A 16,110-nucleotide genomic window follows, 5' to 3' on the forward strand; every position below is an offset into this window, starting at 1 on the left:
TCCATGTCTGTGTTCATGAGGGATATTGCTCTATTATTTTTATTCTGTGTGTGTAAACTCTTTGTCAGATTTTGATATTAGGGTTATGCTGTCCTCACAGAACTTGTAGGGAAATATTCCCTCTTTTTCTGTTTTCTGAAAGAGTTTGTGTAAAGATTGGTGTTATTTCTTCCCCATATGTTTGATCGACTCCACCAGAAAAATTCTGGGCCTGGAATTTTGTTTGTGGAAACATTTCTGGAAAGAAATTCAATTTCTTTATTAGATATAAAGCAATTCAGAATTTCTGTTTCATCTGCTGTCACTTTGGATGAATTTCATTTTTTCAAGGTCCATTTCATCCAGGTTGTCAAATTTCTTGGCATAAATTTGTTCATGTTTCATTATTGTCCTTTTAAAGTCTGTAGAATTTCTGATGATAACTCCACCTTTGTTCCTGATGTTGGTAATTGGTGTTCTCTCTTTTCTTCCTGATCAGTCTTGCTAGGCATTTATCAATTTTGTTGGTCTTTTTCAAGAATGAACTTTGGCATTGTTAATTTCTCCACTCTTTGTCTGTTTTCTGTTTCATTGTTTTCTGCTGTTTATTTTTTCCTCCCTTCTACTTTATTTGGGTTGACTTTGTACTTCTTTTTTCTAAGGTGAAACCCTAGGACATCAATTTTAGTCTTCTTTTTTAAGATAAGCACTTAAAGCTGTAAGTTTCCTGCTATGTGCCTCTCTATGTGTGTCCCACAACTTTTAATCATTCAGTTTGAAATACTATCTAATTTTCCTTGTGATTTCTTCTTTGTCCCATGGATGATTTAGAATCTGTTGTTTACTTTCCAGATACTTGGGTTTTCCTAAATAGGTTATTGTTGTTGATTCTGATTTAATTCTGTTGTATTCAGAGTGCTTGTTTGGTATGATTTCAGTCCTTGTAAGTTTATTGAGACTGTGGCCCACTTTGTGGTCTGAGTGAATGTACCAGGTACACTTGGAAAGGATGTATTCTTTTCAAGAAAAACTGTATTTTGGGTTTTTAAAATAAATTTCCATCAAGTCAAAGTGTTTTATACTGTAGTTCAGATGATCTGTGTCTTGATTTATTTTATTTTTTGGTGTACTTCTATCAGTTCTTGAGAAAAGAGTGTTAAATCTCCAATTATGATTGTGGAATTGCTTTTTCTTCCTTAAATTCTTTCAGTTTTAACTTCATGTATTTTGAAGCTCTGTTATTAGACAAACACATTTGTGGTTGTTTCCCCGATGAATTGTATCTTTTATCAATCTGAAATGTCCTTTTTTTCTGGTAATGCTTTTAATTTTGAAGTCTGTTTTATCTAATGTGAATATGGCCACTCCAGCCTCTTTATGCTTGCTTTTTGCATAGTGTTATCTGTTTCCATCCATTTAGTTTCAGCATGTCTGTGTCTTTCTATTTAAAGTGATTGTTTTGTAGACAGGATTTAATTAGGTCTTGCTCTATGAATTCCTACAGTCTTTGCCTTGTTTAGTTTATTAACATAAAATGAAATGATTGATATAGTTGGATTTGTCTCTACTGTTTTATTATTTGTCCCCTCTTATTTTTCCCTCTCTTCTTCCTTTCTGGCCTTCTTTTGGATCAGGTAAATATTTTTTGGAATTCCCTTTTAGTTTATCTAATTTTTTTTTTAGCTATAACTCTTGCATCTTTTTTTAGTGCCTACTCTGGTAAGTGCAATATTCATCCTTAACTTTTCATAGTCTTTAGACTATGTTTAGAATTAGTATTGTAATACTTTGTATAAAATGTAAAAACCTTGCAAATATATGGGTTCATTTCCTCCCTCCACCCCATCCTTTATGTTACAGTTGTCACATGCATCGCATGTACATGTGTTATAAACCCAAGACAGTATTTTAATTTTGTTTTTTTCTGAGGAGGATTAACCCTGAACTACTGCTCCCAATCCTCCTCTTTTCGCTGAGCTAACATCCGTGCCCATCTTCCTCTACTTTATATGTGGGATGCCTACCACAGCATGGTGTGCCAGGTGGTGCCATGTCTGCACCTGGGATCTGAACCGGCGAACCCTGGGCCACTGAAGCAGAACATGCACAGTTAACTGCTGCGCCACCGGGCCGGACCCTAATTTTTTTTTTAAGATTTTTAAGTTTTTTTCCTTTTTCTCCCAAAGCCCCCCAGTACATAGTTGTGTATTTTTTAGTTGTGAGTCCTTCTACTTGTGGCATGTGGGATGCCACCTCAGCATGGCTTGATGAGCGGTGCCACGTCTGCGCCCAGGATTTGAACTGGCGAAACCCTGGGCCACCAAAGCAGAGCCCGCAAACTTAACCACTCCCCACCGGGCCAGCTCCAGTATTTTAATTTTTGTTTTAAACTGTCATATGTCTTTTAAAGAAATTAAGAGAAAAATGCTTGTGTATTTACCTAGGTTAACATTTGTGATGCTCTGCATTCCTTCTTGAAGATCCCAGTTTCCGTCTGATATCATTTGCATTCAGCATGAAGAACTGTAGATTTGTTTCAGTGCGGTGAAGATGTTGTACCATTGTCTTCCAACCTCCATTATTTCTGGTGAAAACTTAGCTGTCATTCAGATTATTTTTCTCCTGTGTAATGTGGTGTTTTCTCTGGCTGCTTCTAAGATATTCTTTTTATACAGCAATTTGGTTTTCAGCAGTTTGACTGTGATGTGCCTAGATTTTTTCTTTGAATTTATCCTGCTGGTGGTTCATTGAGCTTTTTGAATCTGTAAATTGTTTTTAACCATCTTTAGGAAACGTTTTCAGTCATTTCTTCAATATTTTTTCTGCTACATTCTCATTCTCTTCTCCTTCTAGGACTCCAATTACATGTATGTTAAAGTTTTTTCTCTTGTCTCAGATTTGCTTGAGACCCTGTTTATTTTTAATCTTTTTTTTCTGTTTCACATCGAATAATTTCTATAGACCTATTTTCAAGTTCACAGACTTTGCTCTGAGGTCTCCGGTCAGTTATGAAGCCTTGCAGTTAATTTTTAAATTTCAGATGCTGTATTTTTTGTAGCTACAGTTTTCACTTGGTTCTTCTATTGTGGTTTATGTCTCTGAGACTTTCCATCTTTGCTTTCATTTTGACTACATTTTACTTCATGTCGTATAGCATTTTTATAATGCCTGTTTTAAAACCCTTGTTTTCTGATTCCAGCATGAGGATCTTCCTGCCACTCGTCTCCATTGATTGACATTTCTCTTGAGCAGGGTCACATTTTCCTGTTTCCCCGTATGTCAGGTAACTTTTTATTCTACCCTGGACATTGTGAATATTACCTTGCGGAGTCTCTGGATTCTGTTCTATTCCACTGAAGAGTTGTTGTTTTAGGTGGGCTGTTAACCTGATTGGACCCCGCTGCAGGCCCTTCTCTTAGGCAGCAGTTCAGTTCTTTTATCTTAGTGCGGCTGCTTGCAGTTTGCCCCACCTGTGTGTGGTTCAGGGGGTTGGCCAGAGACCTAGAAGAATTTATTCACAGAATTTGGGACTCCCTTTCTCTGACTTTCTCCTTTCTGGGATTCCCCTTTCCTTTTCAGCTTCTATGGTTACCCCAATCTCTCTTCTGGTTCTTCAGGCCAGAAAAAGTGCACATAGTGTATGTTTTCTCTTGGAGTTGTAGCCATGCTTCACTGAGCCTGCCTTCGTTCTGTGCTGTTCCCTCCTTCCTGTTGTTGACTCTCCTCCAGCAGCTGGCTGCTTTTGTTGATTGTCCAGAGCCTTCAGATGGCCTCTTTGTTGTTGTTCCTAAGTTCATGGTTGTTATCCACAGAAGGTTTGGTTGGTAGACTATACCTCAGCCATACAGGAAGTAACCTCTGGGTAGGAGAGTTAAGACGAAAAGTAAAATAGTTCTTACCTGTATAACGCTTGGTAAAATGGGAGATTGTCTGTTTGGGATATGTAATTCCAGAGAAGCAATCAGCATACTTCTCACAGCTTAAAATATTAAGTGTGTCTGTATCTGTAGTGCGTAACTGAAGATGCAGTTGAAGTGGAACTGTAGTAAGAACTAGGGCTGATATATGGGAAAGATGGGTGATTAAAGGAAAAGCAAAAGAACCTACCCAGTGTGTTTTGACTCATTTGCCTTACTTGGTGGCCCCTGTAGGCAGTCGTATTTTCAATTCCTGCTTACTTGTCAAAAAATGGCCTGTAGGACCGCTGTGCCGTCCACTGGCTGACCGAGTGTGCTTCAGCTTGAGCATAGTGATGTTTATGTTGATAAAAAGTTTCATGATCGTAAAAAGAGCTGCCTCCCCACTAGATGCTTTGGCATACCAAGAAATATGGATGTTCTTGCCTTCAGAGAATTTGATACTGAGACATATAAGCTTGTTCCGGCCCTAATTTGGTGAGATAAGTTATGCATTAAGAAAAAGTTAATAGTAGAAGAAATGCCACAAACTGGCTTATAACAGCAGTTTTAAGTGAGCAGCATAGAAAATAAATGATCTGAATTCATAGTAGGGAGAGATTATTGCAAGCTTCAGGGAATGGGGAGGCCTGAGGGAAGAGAGGGTTTCATGCTGGGTCCTGAAGCATTTAGGTAGAAAGAAGGGATGTGGTTGTAGGTAGAGGAAGGAGCATGAGGACTGGTGCGTGCGCACACGCATGTGTGGTGTCAGATTCAAACTATTAGTGCTTCCTATTTTGTGCGACCCCAAACCACCAAATAGATTAACACTTAGACATTGTAGCCTCACACTGAGGTTTGTGGTTTTTCCCATAGGGTATGGGGGAAACATGAAGACAGATACCATGCTGATACTGTGTTTGTTTCTGGGTCAGGCAGATTTATTGAGCTATTGGTTTATTCTTGAAAGTCAGTGTAGAAAGTTCAGTTACCTGAAATCAAACCTACTCTTAATAGCACTGTTTATTAATGTAATCTTGGAATTATGATGGAAAGTCTTCAAGTCCTGGTTTGAAATATGGATTGCTTATTTTTTCCATTTTCCTGACTATGAGGACTTATATTGCTCCCATGATAAACAATATATTAAATCCTTTCAAAAGTATTCTGAGTATTAAGTGGGAAAAAGACGAAAGGAATAGAAAAAATAAAATGTGAAAAAATTGTGTTTCATCTTGGAGTGAGGAAGGCCTGTAAAAATAAAAGACTAATTTCCTTAATATATAAAGAGCTCTTACAAATCAATGAGAGAAAGATGGAAATGTAGTAGAAAAATAATCAGAGGATATCAACAGTCCATTAACAAAAAAGGAAATAGAGAATATTTTAAAATATGGATAGATGCTCCATCTTGCTCGTAATAAGAGAAATGTAAATGAACACTACAGTACAATTTTTACCTGATCCATAGGCAAAGATCCCAAAGTTTCATAACAGTACCATCTTGGTCTTGGCAGGAGTGTGGGGTGATCTGCACTCTCTTATGTTGCTGATGGGAATGTAAACTGATACAGTTTCTCTGGAGGGTGACTTGACAACATCAACCACAGTTTAACCTGGATATAACCTTGAACCTAGTAATTCCACTTCTAGATATATATATTAGGATGCATCCTCGTGGGTAAATGAAATGACTTATGTACAAGAATATTCCTTAGAGTGCTATTTTTTGTTTTGAAACATTTTATTTTGAAGTAATTTCATCCTTTACAGAGATGTACAAAAATAGTACACAGGGTTCCCTTCCCCTTCACTTTGTTTCCACTACTATTAATATCTTACATAACCATGGTACAATTATTGAAAACTGAAATAACATCGATACATTACTAAGTATTCTGCCAGTCTTACTTGTTTAGCCAGTTTCCCATTGCTGTCCTTTTTCTGGTCCAGGACCCTACATTGCTCGTGGTGGTTGTGTCTCCTCCATTCAGTGATGGTTCCTCAGTCTGTGTTTTTCCTGCAGGACCTTGACGCTTTGGAAGAGTACTGGCCAGTTATTTTATAGGATGTCCCTTAATTAGGGTTTATCTGCCCCTTCCTTCTGATTAGATTGAGATGCGTTTTTGGCAAGAACACAACAGAAGGGAGGCTGTGCCCTCTCACCTCACGAGGAGTGACAGGATGTTGACACATCTTATTCTTGAGGATGGTGACTGTGGTCACTTAGTTAAGGGGTATCTGCCACTTTCTCCAGGGTAAACTACTGTTTTTCTCTTTAAAATCAGTATCTTGTGGGGGATACTTTGAGATTATGCAAATATTCTGTTTCTGGTGGACGTTTCAACATCCATCAACAGTTTATACCTGTCACGATTACTACTGTGCTTGCCTGATGGTGATTGTCTAGTTCCATCATTCCTTGTACATTTATAAACTGTAATTCTGCCGTAAGGAAGAGGTCCTTCCATCTCCCCATTTGTATGGACTAATAGATATTTATTTGATTCGCCAGTTTACAATCCATTGCTGTCATTATCTCATTGCTCAGATTGTCCTAGATTTTACCATTGGGAGAACCTTCTGGTTTGAGCCTGTCCTCTTGGTGCCCCTCTCCTTTCTGAGTCCTTCATCACTGTCTGGCGCCACAAGGTATTGAGGCTCATCTTGTATGTTCTCCAGTGGCCCTGGTTCCTTTCATTGGAGAACAGTGTTTACAAACCAAGCTCTGGGTGCCAAGAAGGAGGACCACCCACTCGTTTGCCCAGGACCAAGATGTCCCCTGGAACATGGGCCTTTCAAGTGGACAGTTCTGGGCTCGTCGCTTTCCCTGGTGCCAGGTGTACTCATTGCTACTGGAGTGTCATTGCTTCTAGGCCTGTCAGTGGATAGTGTGTACTCACCCACACAGTGACGCATGTCGGTATTCCCTTCTATGTTTGATGTCTATAGATCTGAAAATTCTCGAGTTCATACTGATGTCTCTGATTCCAGCGCAGCACCACAGGGTTCGTCCTGCCTCCCACTTTGCTTATTTGTTATTCCTTTCTCCTGACTTGGGATCCACAATGTACTTACTTGCTTGATCTTAGGATATACATAAAGCGATTGGAATCGCTCACAATTGTGCTACAATAATTGTATGCAGTTCTTTTGGAGGTTAGCTTTACAGTATACAGTCAAAGACCATTTTCTGAAGTTACTTAGGTTCTTGTCGTCTTTCAGGGTGGTCGTGTTTGTGATACAGTTATGCACATTTGTTGCTGTTTGTATTTTTTTATGTTCCTGACACACCCTGGTTGTTCTTAATTATTTACTTTTTGCATATGTGAAACTACCATGGTTCGAAGAGTCAGAGATGTGCAATAAGGTATCCTCAGAATGTCACATTCCCCTCAGCTCTGCTACCCCGTCCCCAATCCCCCATTCTTTCCACTGTTCCTACGTACTCGTTATGGGTTGAATTGTGTCCCCCAAAAGATGTTGAAATCCTAACACACAGCACCTGTGATGTGACCTTATTTGGAAACAGGGTCTTTGCAGATGATCAAGTTAAGATGAGGTCGTTAGAGTGGACCCTAATCCAGTTTGACTGGGTCCTTCTAAAAAGGGGAAATTTGGACACAGAGACAGACACGCACAGAGGGAAGACGTGAAGACACAGGGAGGAGACGGCCGTCTACAAGCTGCGGAGCGCCTGAGGCCACAGAAGCCGGGGGAGAGGAACACAGCAGAGTTTTCCTCGCAGCTTCAGAAGAAACCAGCCCTGCCAATGCTTTGATCTTGGACTTTTAGCCTCCAGACCTGTGAGATGATACAGTTCTGTTGTGTAAGTAGCCCAGTCTATGGGGCTTTGCCGTGACAGCCCCAGGAAACTAACACACACCCTTTGTAGGCCACCAGTTTCTTATGTTTTGAATTGTGTGCCCCAAAAAGATATGTCTAAGTCCTCACTTCTGGTACCTGTGAATGTGACCTTATTTGGAAATAGAGCCATTGTAGATGTAATAAGAGCAGGTCATCTTGGATTGGAATGAGCACCAGATCCAGTGTAACTGGTGTTTTATAAGAAGATAGAAATTTGGACACGGAGGAGACACACAGGGAAGAGAAGGTGGTGTGATGACAGAGGCCGAGATTGGAGTGAGGCAGCTACAAGCCAAGGAGTGCCAGCTATTGCTGACACCAACAGAGGCCAGGAGAGAGGTGTGGATGGACTCCCTTAGAGCTTCCGGAAGGAACCAGCTCTGCCAACACCTTGATTTTGGACTTCTGGCCCCCGAAACTGTGAGAGAATAAATTCCTGTTGTTTGCAGCCGCCCAGTTTGTGGTCCTTTGTTACAGTAGCCCTAGGAAGCGAATGCACAATCTCATTAGTTTCTGGTTTATACTTCCTGTGTTTCTTTTGCACAAATGAGCAGAAACATGGATATTTTCCTGTATCCCTGTCTTTCTTCATGAAGGAAACATGCAGTAGATAACTCTTTAGCACTTTGGAGTATTGTTTTTAAACAGCACAAGACTGGAAGCGGTTTAAACATCCATCAATTGAGCACTAGTTAAATACTTAGAGCCATTAAAATGGGATATTAGGAGTTTGTTAAAAAGAATAAGCAACTCTGTAGGTACTAATTCAGAATGATTTCTAAGATGTGTTCTTGATTAAAATACTTATACATGGAAGATTGGAAGTAAAAAAGTATGCTGGCCATAAATCAGACATCTAGGGGCAGGTTTAGAACAGGTAGTTTATGGAGGTCTCAAAATACTGAAAGCTCTTAGCCTCAGAGTTTAGATTTACATGATTTCTGGTTTCCATCTGGAGGGGGATGGTTTTTAGCTGAGAGAAACAATGAGGGGATGCAACCTGTTCTTTTCCGAGGGCTCAAAAGACACATGTGAGGAAAGGACTTTGTCAGCAGAGCAAGGGTGGGACAGGAAGTGAGGATAGATCATCAGTTCAGTACATTCTGCTGCCTTTGTGCAAATGGAGTGGATCGAGTAAAATTTACCAACGAGGAAGAAGACCAGCATCTCTTCTTTCTTTTTTTCTTTTTGGAGGAAGATTAGCCCTGAGCTAACTGCTGCCAATCCTCCTCTTTTTGCTGAGGAAGACTGGCCCTCAGCTAACATCCGTGCCCATCTTCCTCTACTTTATATGTGGGACACCTACCACAGCATGGCTTGACAAGCGGTGCCATGTCCACACCCAGGATCCAAACTGGCGAACCCCAGGCTGCCGAAGTGGAACGTGCGTACTTAACCGCTGCGCCACCAGGCCAGCCCCGGCATCTCTTCTTGAAGGTGTGATGTGTTATCTCATGTTTTGGGGGCTTGTGAACAGGAACTTAGAAAGCACTCCCTCTGTGCTAAGACCGAGCTTGATGGTGTAGGGAGAGGGGATGGGGACACCCCAATGTTGATGACCATACAGGTGGGGGTGTGAGGGGCGTGAGGGGCGTCAGCAAACCCGCTGGGTGGGGCCGAAGGAGGTGGGATTCCAGATGTTTAAGGGGCTGTCTGGTGGAGGGCCTGGAGTACCAGCTGAAGGAAGCATTTAGAGTTGATGAGGTTGCATTCAGGGGTAGGTCCTCCGAAATCGGGGAAATAGCAAGATGGAATTGGCGTCAGAAGATTAGCGTGTAGAAATTTATGGGACAGGTCAGAGGAAACAGCGCTGCAGCAGGGAGACCAGCTCAGAGGTGTGTGGGGACAAGGGAGTGGACGGAAGAGTCAGGGGAGACCCTTGTGGCTGGAGGTGGGGCAGGGACCGTGATAAGTGCTACCTACATGTCACTGCTGGAAGAAGACTCTGGAAGACCACACCTCTGTCCTTTCCTGTGGCCATGGAATAGGGAGTGGCTGCTGAGTGAAACGTAGTAAGAGGAGTATTAGGTGTGAACATTTCTAAAATGCTTTCAGTGTTTGCGGAGCCCGCTCGTGTGGAGATGTGGCCAAGAACACTGTCAATCTGTGATCCTTGGGCTTTCTACTCATCTCTCTTCTGGAGGAACTCCTTCATCCCTCCTGAATCTGCTGGCCCAAACTTACACTCTTGTCGGTACATCTGGAGTCATCGTGTTCCACAGAGAAGTTAATCCATATCCCGTCCTGAGGCTGAGCCCGGGTCTCCCTTCCCTCAAACATCTTTCCTTATTCCAGTCTCACTGGTGTCTTCCCCAAAGCCGTGCAGTGCTTTAAAGTACAGGGTCCCCAACTTCTGTGGGGACCTGCTTGTGTCTCCAGATGCGTCTGTGAGTGCTGTCCCCGGGTGGGGAGGCAGCGTGGGAGCTTGCCCACGGTCTGCTGGCCAAGTTCCCTCCTGCAGTTGCTCTCCACCTGGGGTAGGGGATGGGCTAGGGGCGCAGGGACTTGATCCCCGGCCTGGTGCAGACTGTTCGTTAAACTCTCTAACCAAATGTCGTTTAATTCCAGAAGAAATCCCCCAGGTTTTCTGTTTTGTTTTTAACTGTATGGATAAAGTGAACAGTGCAATTAGGCCCAGAGAATTAAACGTTTAGACTGTTTGGAAATTGAGTATTTTCTGAATTGGGGTAGATGTTTTTAAGCTATTTTCCATAGAAGCAAAGGCTAATGTCATGTTATTTATAAATCCAGGAATAAGCTTAAAGAAAAGGAAAGTTTTTATACCTTATAGGAATGTCAAGTCGATATGTTGATTTTTAAAACCTTCCAAGTTATTTCTGGACGTTCTAGATCATTCTGTCCATTCCACACGTGTAATACTTAACAGGCAGCTATAGTTCATTAAGATCTAGACTTCACATGGAGTATCTTGCATGTATGACCTGTATCCTTGAAAGCATCAGGCATGAAGCACCTGCTGACTGACACCGGTCCTGGAGTTGGGGGAGTGATGCTGTCCTGAGGGGTCGCTAGTAAGGACTGGTTCCTGCTGGTTAGTGTGGAGGTATCTGCATGCGCTTCTGTAGCATCCGAAGGCAGACGATGCGTCTGTCAACCACAGCAGGCTGGGGACAGCAGTGTCAAATGGATGGGTTTCCCTTCTGTGCTCGCAGCAGTTCCTTGGTCTGCTGTGCTGAGGGGAGGTTACAGAAAACCAACACGAGACAGTGTGAGGCCCCTTCCTGGTTACGGGGGACAGAGATCATGCACTGCTTTTCAGTCTTTAAATACACTAATTTTTTTAAAACTCTGACAGTTTTGGGCAAAAAAGGAAAATAATCAACAATGATTCTTTAGGAGATGGTGAGTCTGTTTCAGAATATTAATGTTTGAAAATTTGGATCCTCTTAGAGGATAGTTCTTCTCCGTTTTTTCATGATAGTTACACAGTAAAGAAGGCTGGCCTAGTGTTATTCAAGCTCCTGTAGGGACTTGAGCATCGAGGCATGTTTGAGTTTGGGGGTTTTGTACAAGATCTTACCGGGGAGCATATGTGGGAAGTGGTGTCAGAAGGGCGCTGCCCGCCTCCCACAGCTCTGCCTCTGAGTTCTGATACTTTCTTGCTATTTGACCTGATGAAGATTTGTTGCCGAAACTTCAAGCTGAAACATCAGCCAGCTGTGCAGTGTTCATTCACTTCTGATTTCTCCGGGGTGACACTGGATCTTTTGAGCAACAGCCTGCCTTAGAGAATTCCACATTAGTATCTGCGAGACTGACTGTTAGTGAACAAATTAGGATATTCTGTTTCTGATGTCATATTCATTCTCGTGCTTTCTGCGTGTGTATCTTTTCAGGAAAACCAGTTGTGTGTCCTCAGAGGACCCCAGCCCAGTTCAGGAGCCCCAGGCTCAGCCTGGCTTCGAACTTCCATGTTGGACGGCCGTTCAGCTCACAAGCTGCTGAGGACCGGGAGGAGGAGCCCCTGCACTCCATCATCAGCAGCACAGAGACCGTGCAGGGTACTGTGTTCAGCCACATTGGGGTCTGGGAAGTCTTAGCTCGTTGCTGGCTCCTGAGGGACAGTTTTTGAGGTAGAATCAATGATTGATGGAGCCACCCACTTGCTTCAGGCGAAGGAGGGTCTTGGTTGGAGGGAGGGTTCCCCAAAACAATGCATCCCTCCATTTCTGTCTTCACAAGGAACTTCTGACCTCCATCCTGGTGTGTCTTGCCCCCTCTGGTGGTTACTCGTGAGTTTGCAGCAGGGCACCTTCTCTGGTGATTCATGGCACATCTGCTAACAATCATGGAGCAGGACACAAACTCAGTATTGGCCCTGCCAGTACAGGACTGCGCTCTGGAGTTGTTCTTTCATTCCTGAGAAGGAGAGGCAGTCTTTGGAGCCAGTCTTCAAGTGGGTCCATTTCTGGCTTTCACATGAAACAACAGAATCTTTGGGGTTTAGGTTAAGAAGAGAAGTGAGGTTTTCTTGTTCCTTTGCTTTCTAAGTAATTAATTTGGAAACCACTGTTTGGAAGAATAGAATCCAGGGTCTGGTTGCTGGAGCCCCCGATTCTCACGACCAGACACAGTCCCTTGAGGGAGCCCAGACACAAGGCGTGCAGGCCTCAGCAGTGGGAGGTAGGGGAGAGTTCCCTGTGCCCTTTCTGTGGAGAGGGAGGGAACCACTTGGTTTGTTCCGCCCCGAGACCTCCTGCCCGAGAGCCCAAGAGACTTGGTTTCTTTCTTTCTTTTTTGTTCACTCTTTTGGAAAATGTTTGAAACTCGTTACCTTAAACATTCTTTTGAATGTTTCATAGCATATTCTTCCATGAAAACAGAAATTAAACTTTATTGGTTTGTCTGTGATTCATTACTAGGTTCCGTTTCCAAACACGAGTTCCAGGCTGAGACAAAGAAGCTTCTGGACATTGTTGCCCGTTCCTTGTACTCAGAAAAAGAGGTGCAGTACCTGTTAATCACGCTTAGGTTTCTTCTGGCAAAACTATCTTTACACTATTCTGGGGAAATGCCAGATAGTGTATTAGCTGCGAGAATGCATTAAATTTGGACAAGTCCCAATCCTACCTACCAGTGAGAGTATTTTTACCAAAATTTGTTTGGGTTTCATGGACAAATATATCCAGATGATTCTTTAAGCCAGGTTGACTCTTGGAATTAATGAATTTTGCTGGTAATTTAGAAGTCCCCCAGGTATTGGCTTGGGGGCCTGTCTGAGATCCATTTCTGTGGCATTGTCGATGTACTTCTTGAAGCTCTCTGTTTACTCACATTGTCACCTGGCCCATCACCTGGCATACCCATGGTCTATTGGGGTGTTGGGGCTGGAGGAGGAAGATGCCCTGGCCCTTTGTGGAGTAGAGCAGGTTGAAGCTACCAAGGACCTTTTTGAGGAAATTAAAGCTCCTCATCTAGGTGGGACTGGCCCCATGGCATAGTGGTTAAGCTCAGCGTGCTCTGCTTCAGCGGCCCAGGTTTGCAGGTTCGGATCCTGGATGTGGACGTACACCACTCGTCAGCCACATTGTGGCAGTGACCCACATATAAAGTGGAGGAAGATGGTCATAGATGTTAGCTCAGGGTGAATCTTCCTCAGAAAATAAGTAAATAAATACATAAATAAATAAAACTCATCTAAGGATGGCAGGCCATTGAAAAAGTAGAGTTAAAATAGGCCATCATGGTTTCTATGCTCGTTATTACTAGAACCTCGAAGAATTTTGAAGAAGGATAAAGCACAAAATTCAAAAGTTAAAGGGACTTTTAAGGAAATACTTCCAGGTCTTGTGCTGTTAGATACTATATTAAGTGTCCCTGTGCCATCCAGCTTCTGTTCTCTCAGGGTCAGATCACCCCACCCCTTTGCCCTCACCTGTGTGCTCCGTCTCACTGTGAGTGGAAGGTCTTTGAGGTAAAGGTGCTTTGCAGACACTGGTAGGTCATTGGGCCTGTGGCTCTTTTTTCTCCTGAACATATAGGGCTGGCTTTTGCTAATCCCCACTAGATTAAATGAAGCCAGAGGGTGTCTTCGTGGAGCAGGAGAAACAGATGTTAGAGGGATCTTTTGTTATCCCTGGGCAAGAGATGGGAAAGAAGTGTCTCTCAGAGAGTTCTTCTTAAAGTTTGCATTAACAGAGTGACGCTTAACTTCAGGCTTGATTTTCAAGAAGGAGCAGTGGAGTCTACTCCATAAAGCTGTGTCAGGGAGAAGCGATCTGCCTTGAAATTTTGTGACCTGCCTTGGAGAAACTGCCTTTGGATAAAGTGGAAAGTCTTTGTGGTTAAAAAACTGGGTATTCTATGGCACTTTCCCCCTGACTTTTAACAGTTGCTGCAGATGCTGCTAACCAAATAGATCCTGCAGTGTTAGCATCTTATTTCGATTCCTGTAGGTGTTTATACGGGAGCTGATCTCCAATGCCAGCGACGCCTTGGAAAAACTGCGTCACAAGCTCGTGTCTGAAGGCCAAACGCTGCCAGAAATGGAGATTCACTTACAGACTGACACGGAGAAAGGCACCATCACGATCCAGGTACCTCCTCCTAAGTGTCCTGGCATGTGACGTGCCTCCCTGCCTCTAGTGCTGGTGCCAGTGCTCGTCACAGAGGGGACTGGGCAGGCCCCGTGGACCACAGTGGGACAGAGGAAATGCGCCTGCCTTTTTCTTCTGTCTCTTAGGCCCCAGGTGACCTGCTGACCATCTTTACTGTTATAATAACTCTTTTTTTTTCCCTTTACTGGTATAGTTTACTATAAAAATAATAGTCATTCAATATAGAAAATTTGGAAAACACAGAGAAGTAGAAAACAAGGAAACTTAAAATCACCTCCTCATTCAGAGATAAGTACTGTGGACATTTTAGCGTATGTCCAGTTAGGTTTTTGGTGTCCATGCATTTATTTACATATCTGAACATATTTCTAGCTATACTTTTCCCATTGTTGCGCATGTTTCCCCATGTTATTGAATATCTTGTGGTGCTATTTTTAATCGCATCTCACTGTTTGGATTTACAGTCTTGCCTTAGACGAAGCAATACTTTGGGTAGCTATCATGACCTTTTGAAAACTTTAAGGTCAAAAAGTTAGAATGGCAAAAGAGGGTTCCTCAGGCAGTGGCCCTGAGGGACATTATGTTCCCAGGACAGCTGCTTGAGGGTCTGCCGTCCCAGGGGCACAGGTAGTGGTGGCATGTGCGTGTCTGTGGAAGAGGAGGGCGCGCCTCAGTGGGCTCTGACGGCGTTTCTCCTTTGGCCTTCCTGCCTCTGCCAGGAAAGCTGTTCACTGCGCAGGACTTTGCTATGGGGTGTCTCTTGTGCCCTCTGTTCATTCATTCTCTCTGGTCTGGGTGTGTGTGTGTGCCTTGCTTTGTTGCTGTTGTTGTTTTAGTAAGCTTTACTGAGGTATGATTCCCATATAATAGAATTCACCAAGTTTAGGTGTACAGTTCAGTGAGTTTTGACTGACACGTTACATGTGCACACATTCGTGTAACCACCCTTACCGTCATGACATCATAACCCCCAGTATTCTCTCCCCCTTCCCAGCCCCTAGCACCCACTGATCTGTTTTCTGTCATTATGGTTTTGTATTTTCCAGTATTTCATGTGAACAAAACTACACGATTGGTAGTCTTCTGAGTCTGACTTCTTTCACTTAGCATAATGCTTCTGAGATTCATCCATGTTGCTCTGTGTATCCGCAGTTTGTTCCTTTTTATCACTGAGAAGTATTCTACTGAACGGATGGATCACAGTTTGTTTTTCCATTTGTGAATTGATGAGCATTTGGGTTGTTTTCTGTTTGGGGGCGTTAAGAATAAAGCTGCTGTGAACATTTGAGTTTACGTCTGTGTGTGGACCTGTGTTTTTGTTTCTCTTGGGTAAATATCTGGGAGTGGGCTTGCTGGGTCGTAAGGCGAGTGGCTGATTATAAGAAACTGCCAAACTTTTCCAAAGTGGGCGTCCCATTTTGCGTTCCTCTTAGCAGCATCTGAGCATTCCAGTTGCTGCACGTCCTCGTCAACACTTGTTATTGTCAGTCCTTTTTATTGCAGCCATATTTCAGCCGTTGTAGTGGGTGAGCAGTGTATCTTGTGGTTTTAATTTGCATTTCCCTAATGATTAATGGCATTGAGCATCTTTTCATGTGTGGTTTTTTTTTTGCCATTTATATATCTTTTTTGTGAAATGTCTATTCAGAGTTTTTGCTCATTTTTAATCAGGTTGTTTGTCTTTTATTGTTTGTATTTTTATTGTCTTTTTATTGTCTATTTATTGTCTTACTGAGTTGTAAGAATTGTTTATATATTCTATATATGAGACCTATATCAGATGTACGTTT

General features: G+C 42.7%; 1 protein-coding gene across 1 annotated transcript in view; it reads left to right on the forward strand.

The window, feature by feature from the left end:
• Positions 1-16,110, forward strand: part of TRAP1 (TNF receptor associated protein 1) — a 54,919-nt gene that overhangs the window by 16,960 nt on the left and 21,849 nt on the right. The window contains exons 2-4 of the mRNA XM_014833179.3: positions 11,600-11,764; positions 12,626-12,708; positions 14,159-14,299. Coding sequence (XP_014688665.3) covers positions 11,600-11,764; positions 12,626-12,708; positions 14,159-14,299 — 389 coding nt within the window. The remainder of the gene's footprint in view (positions 1-11,599; positions 11,765-12,625; positions 12,709-14,158; positions 14,300-16,110) is intronic.

This window comes from Equus asinus, chromosome 14 (assembly GCF_041296235.1).
Source record: "Equus asinus isolate D_3611 breed Donkey chromosome 14, EquAss-T2T_v2, whole genome shotgun sequence".
Taxonomy (NCBI): domain Eukaryota; kingdom Metazoa; phylum Chordata; class Mammalia; order Perissodactyla; family Equidae; genus Equus; species Equus asinus.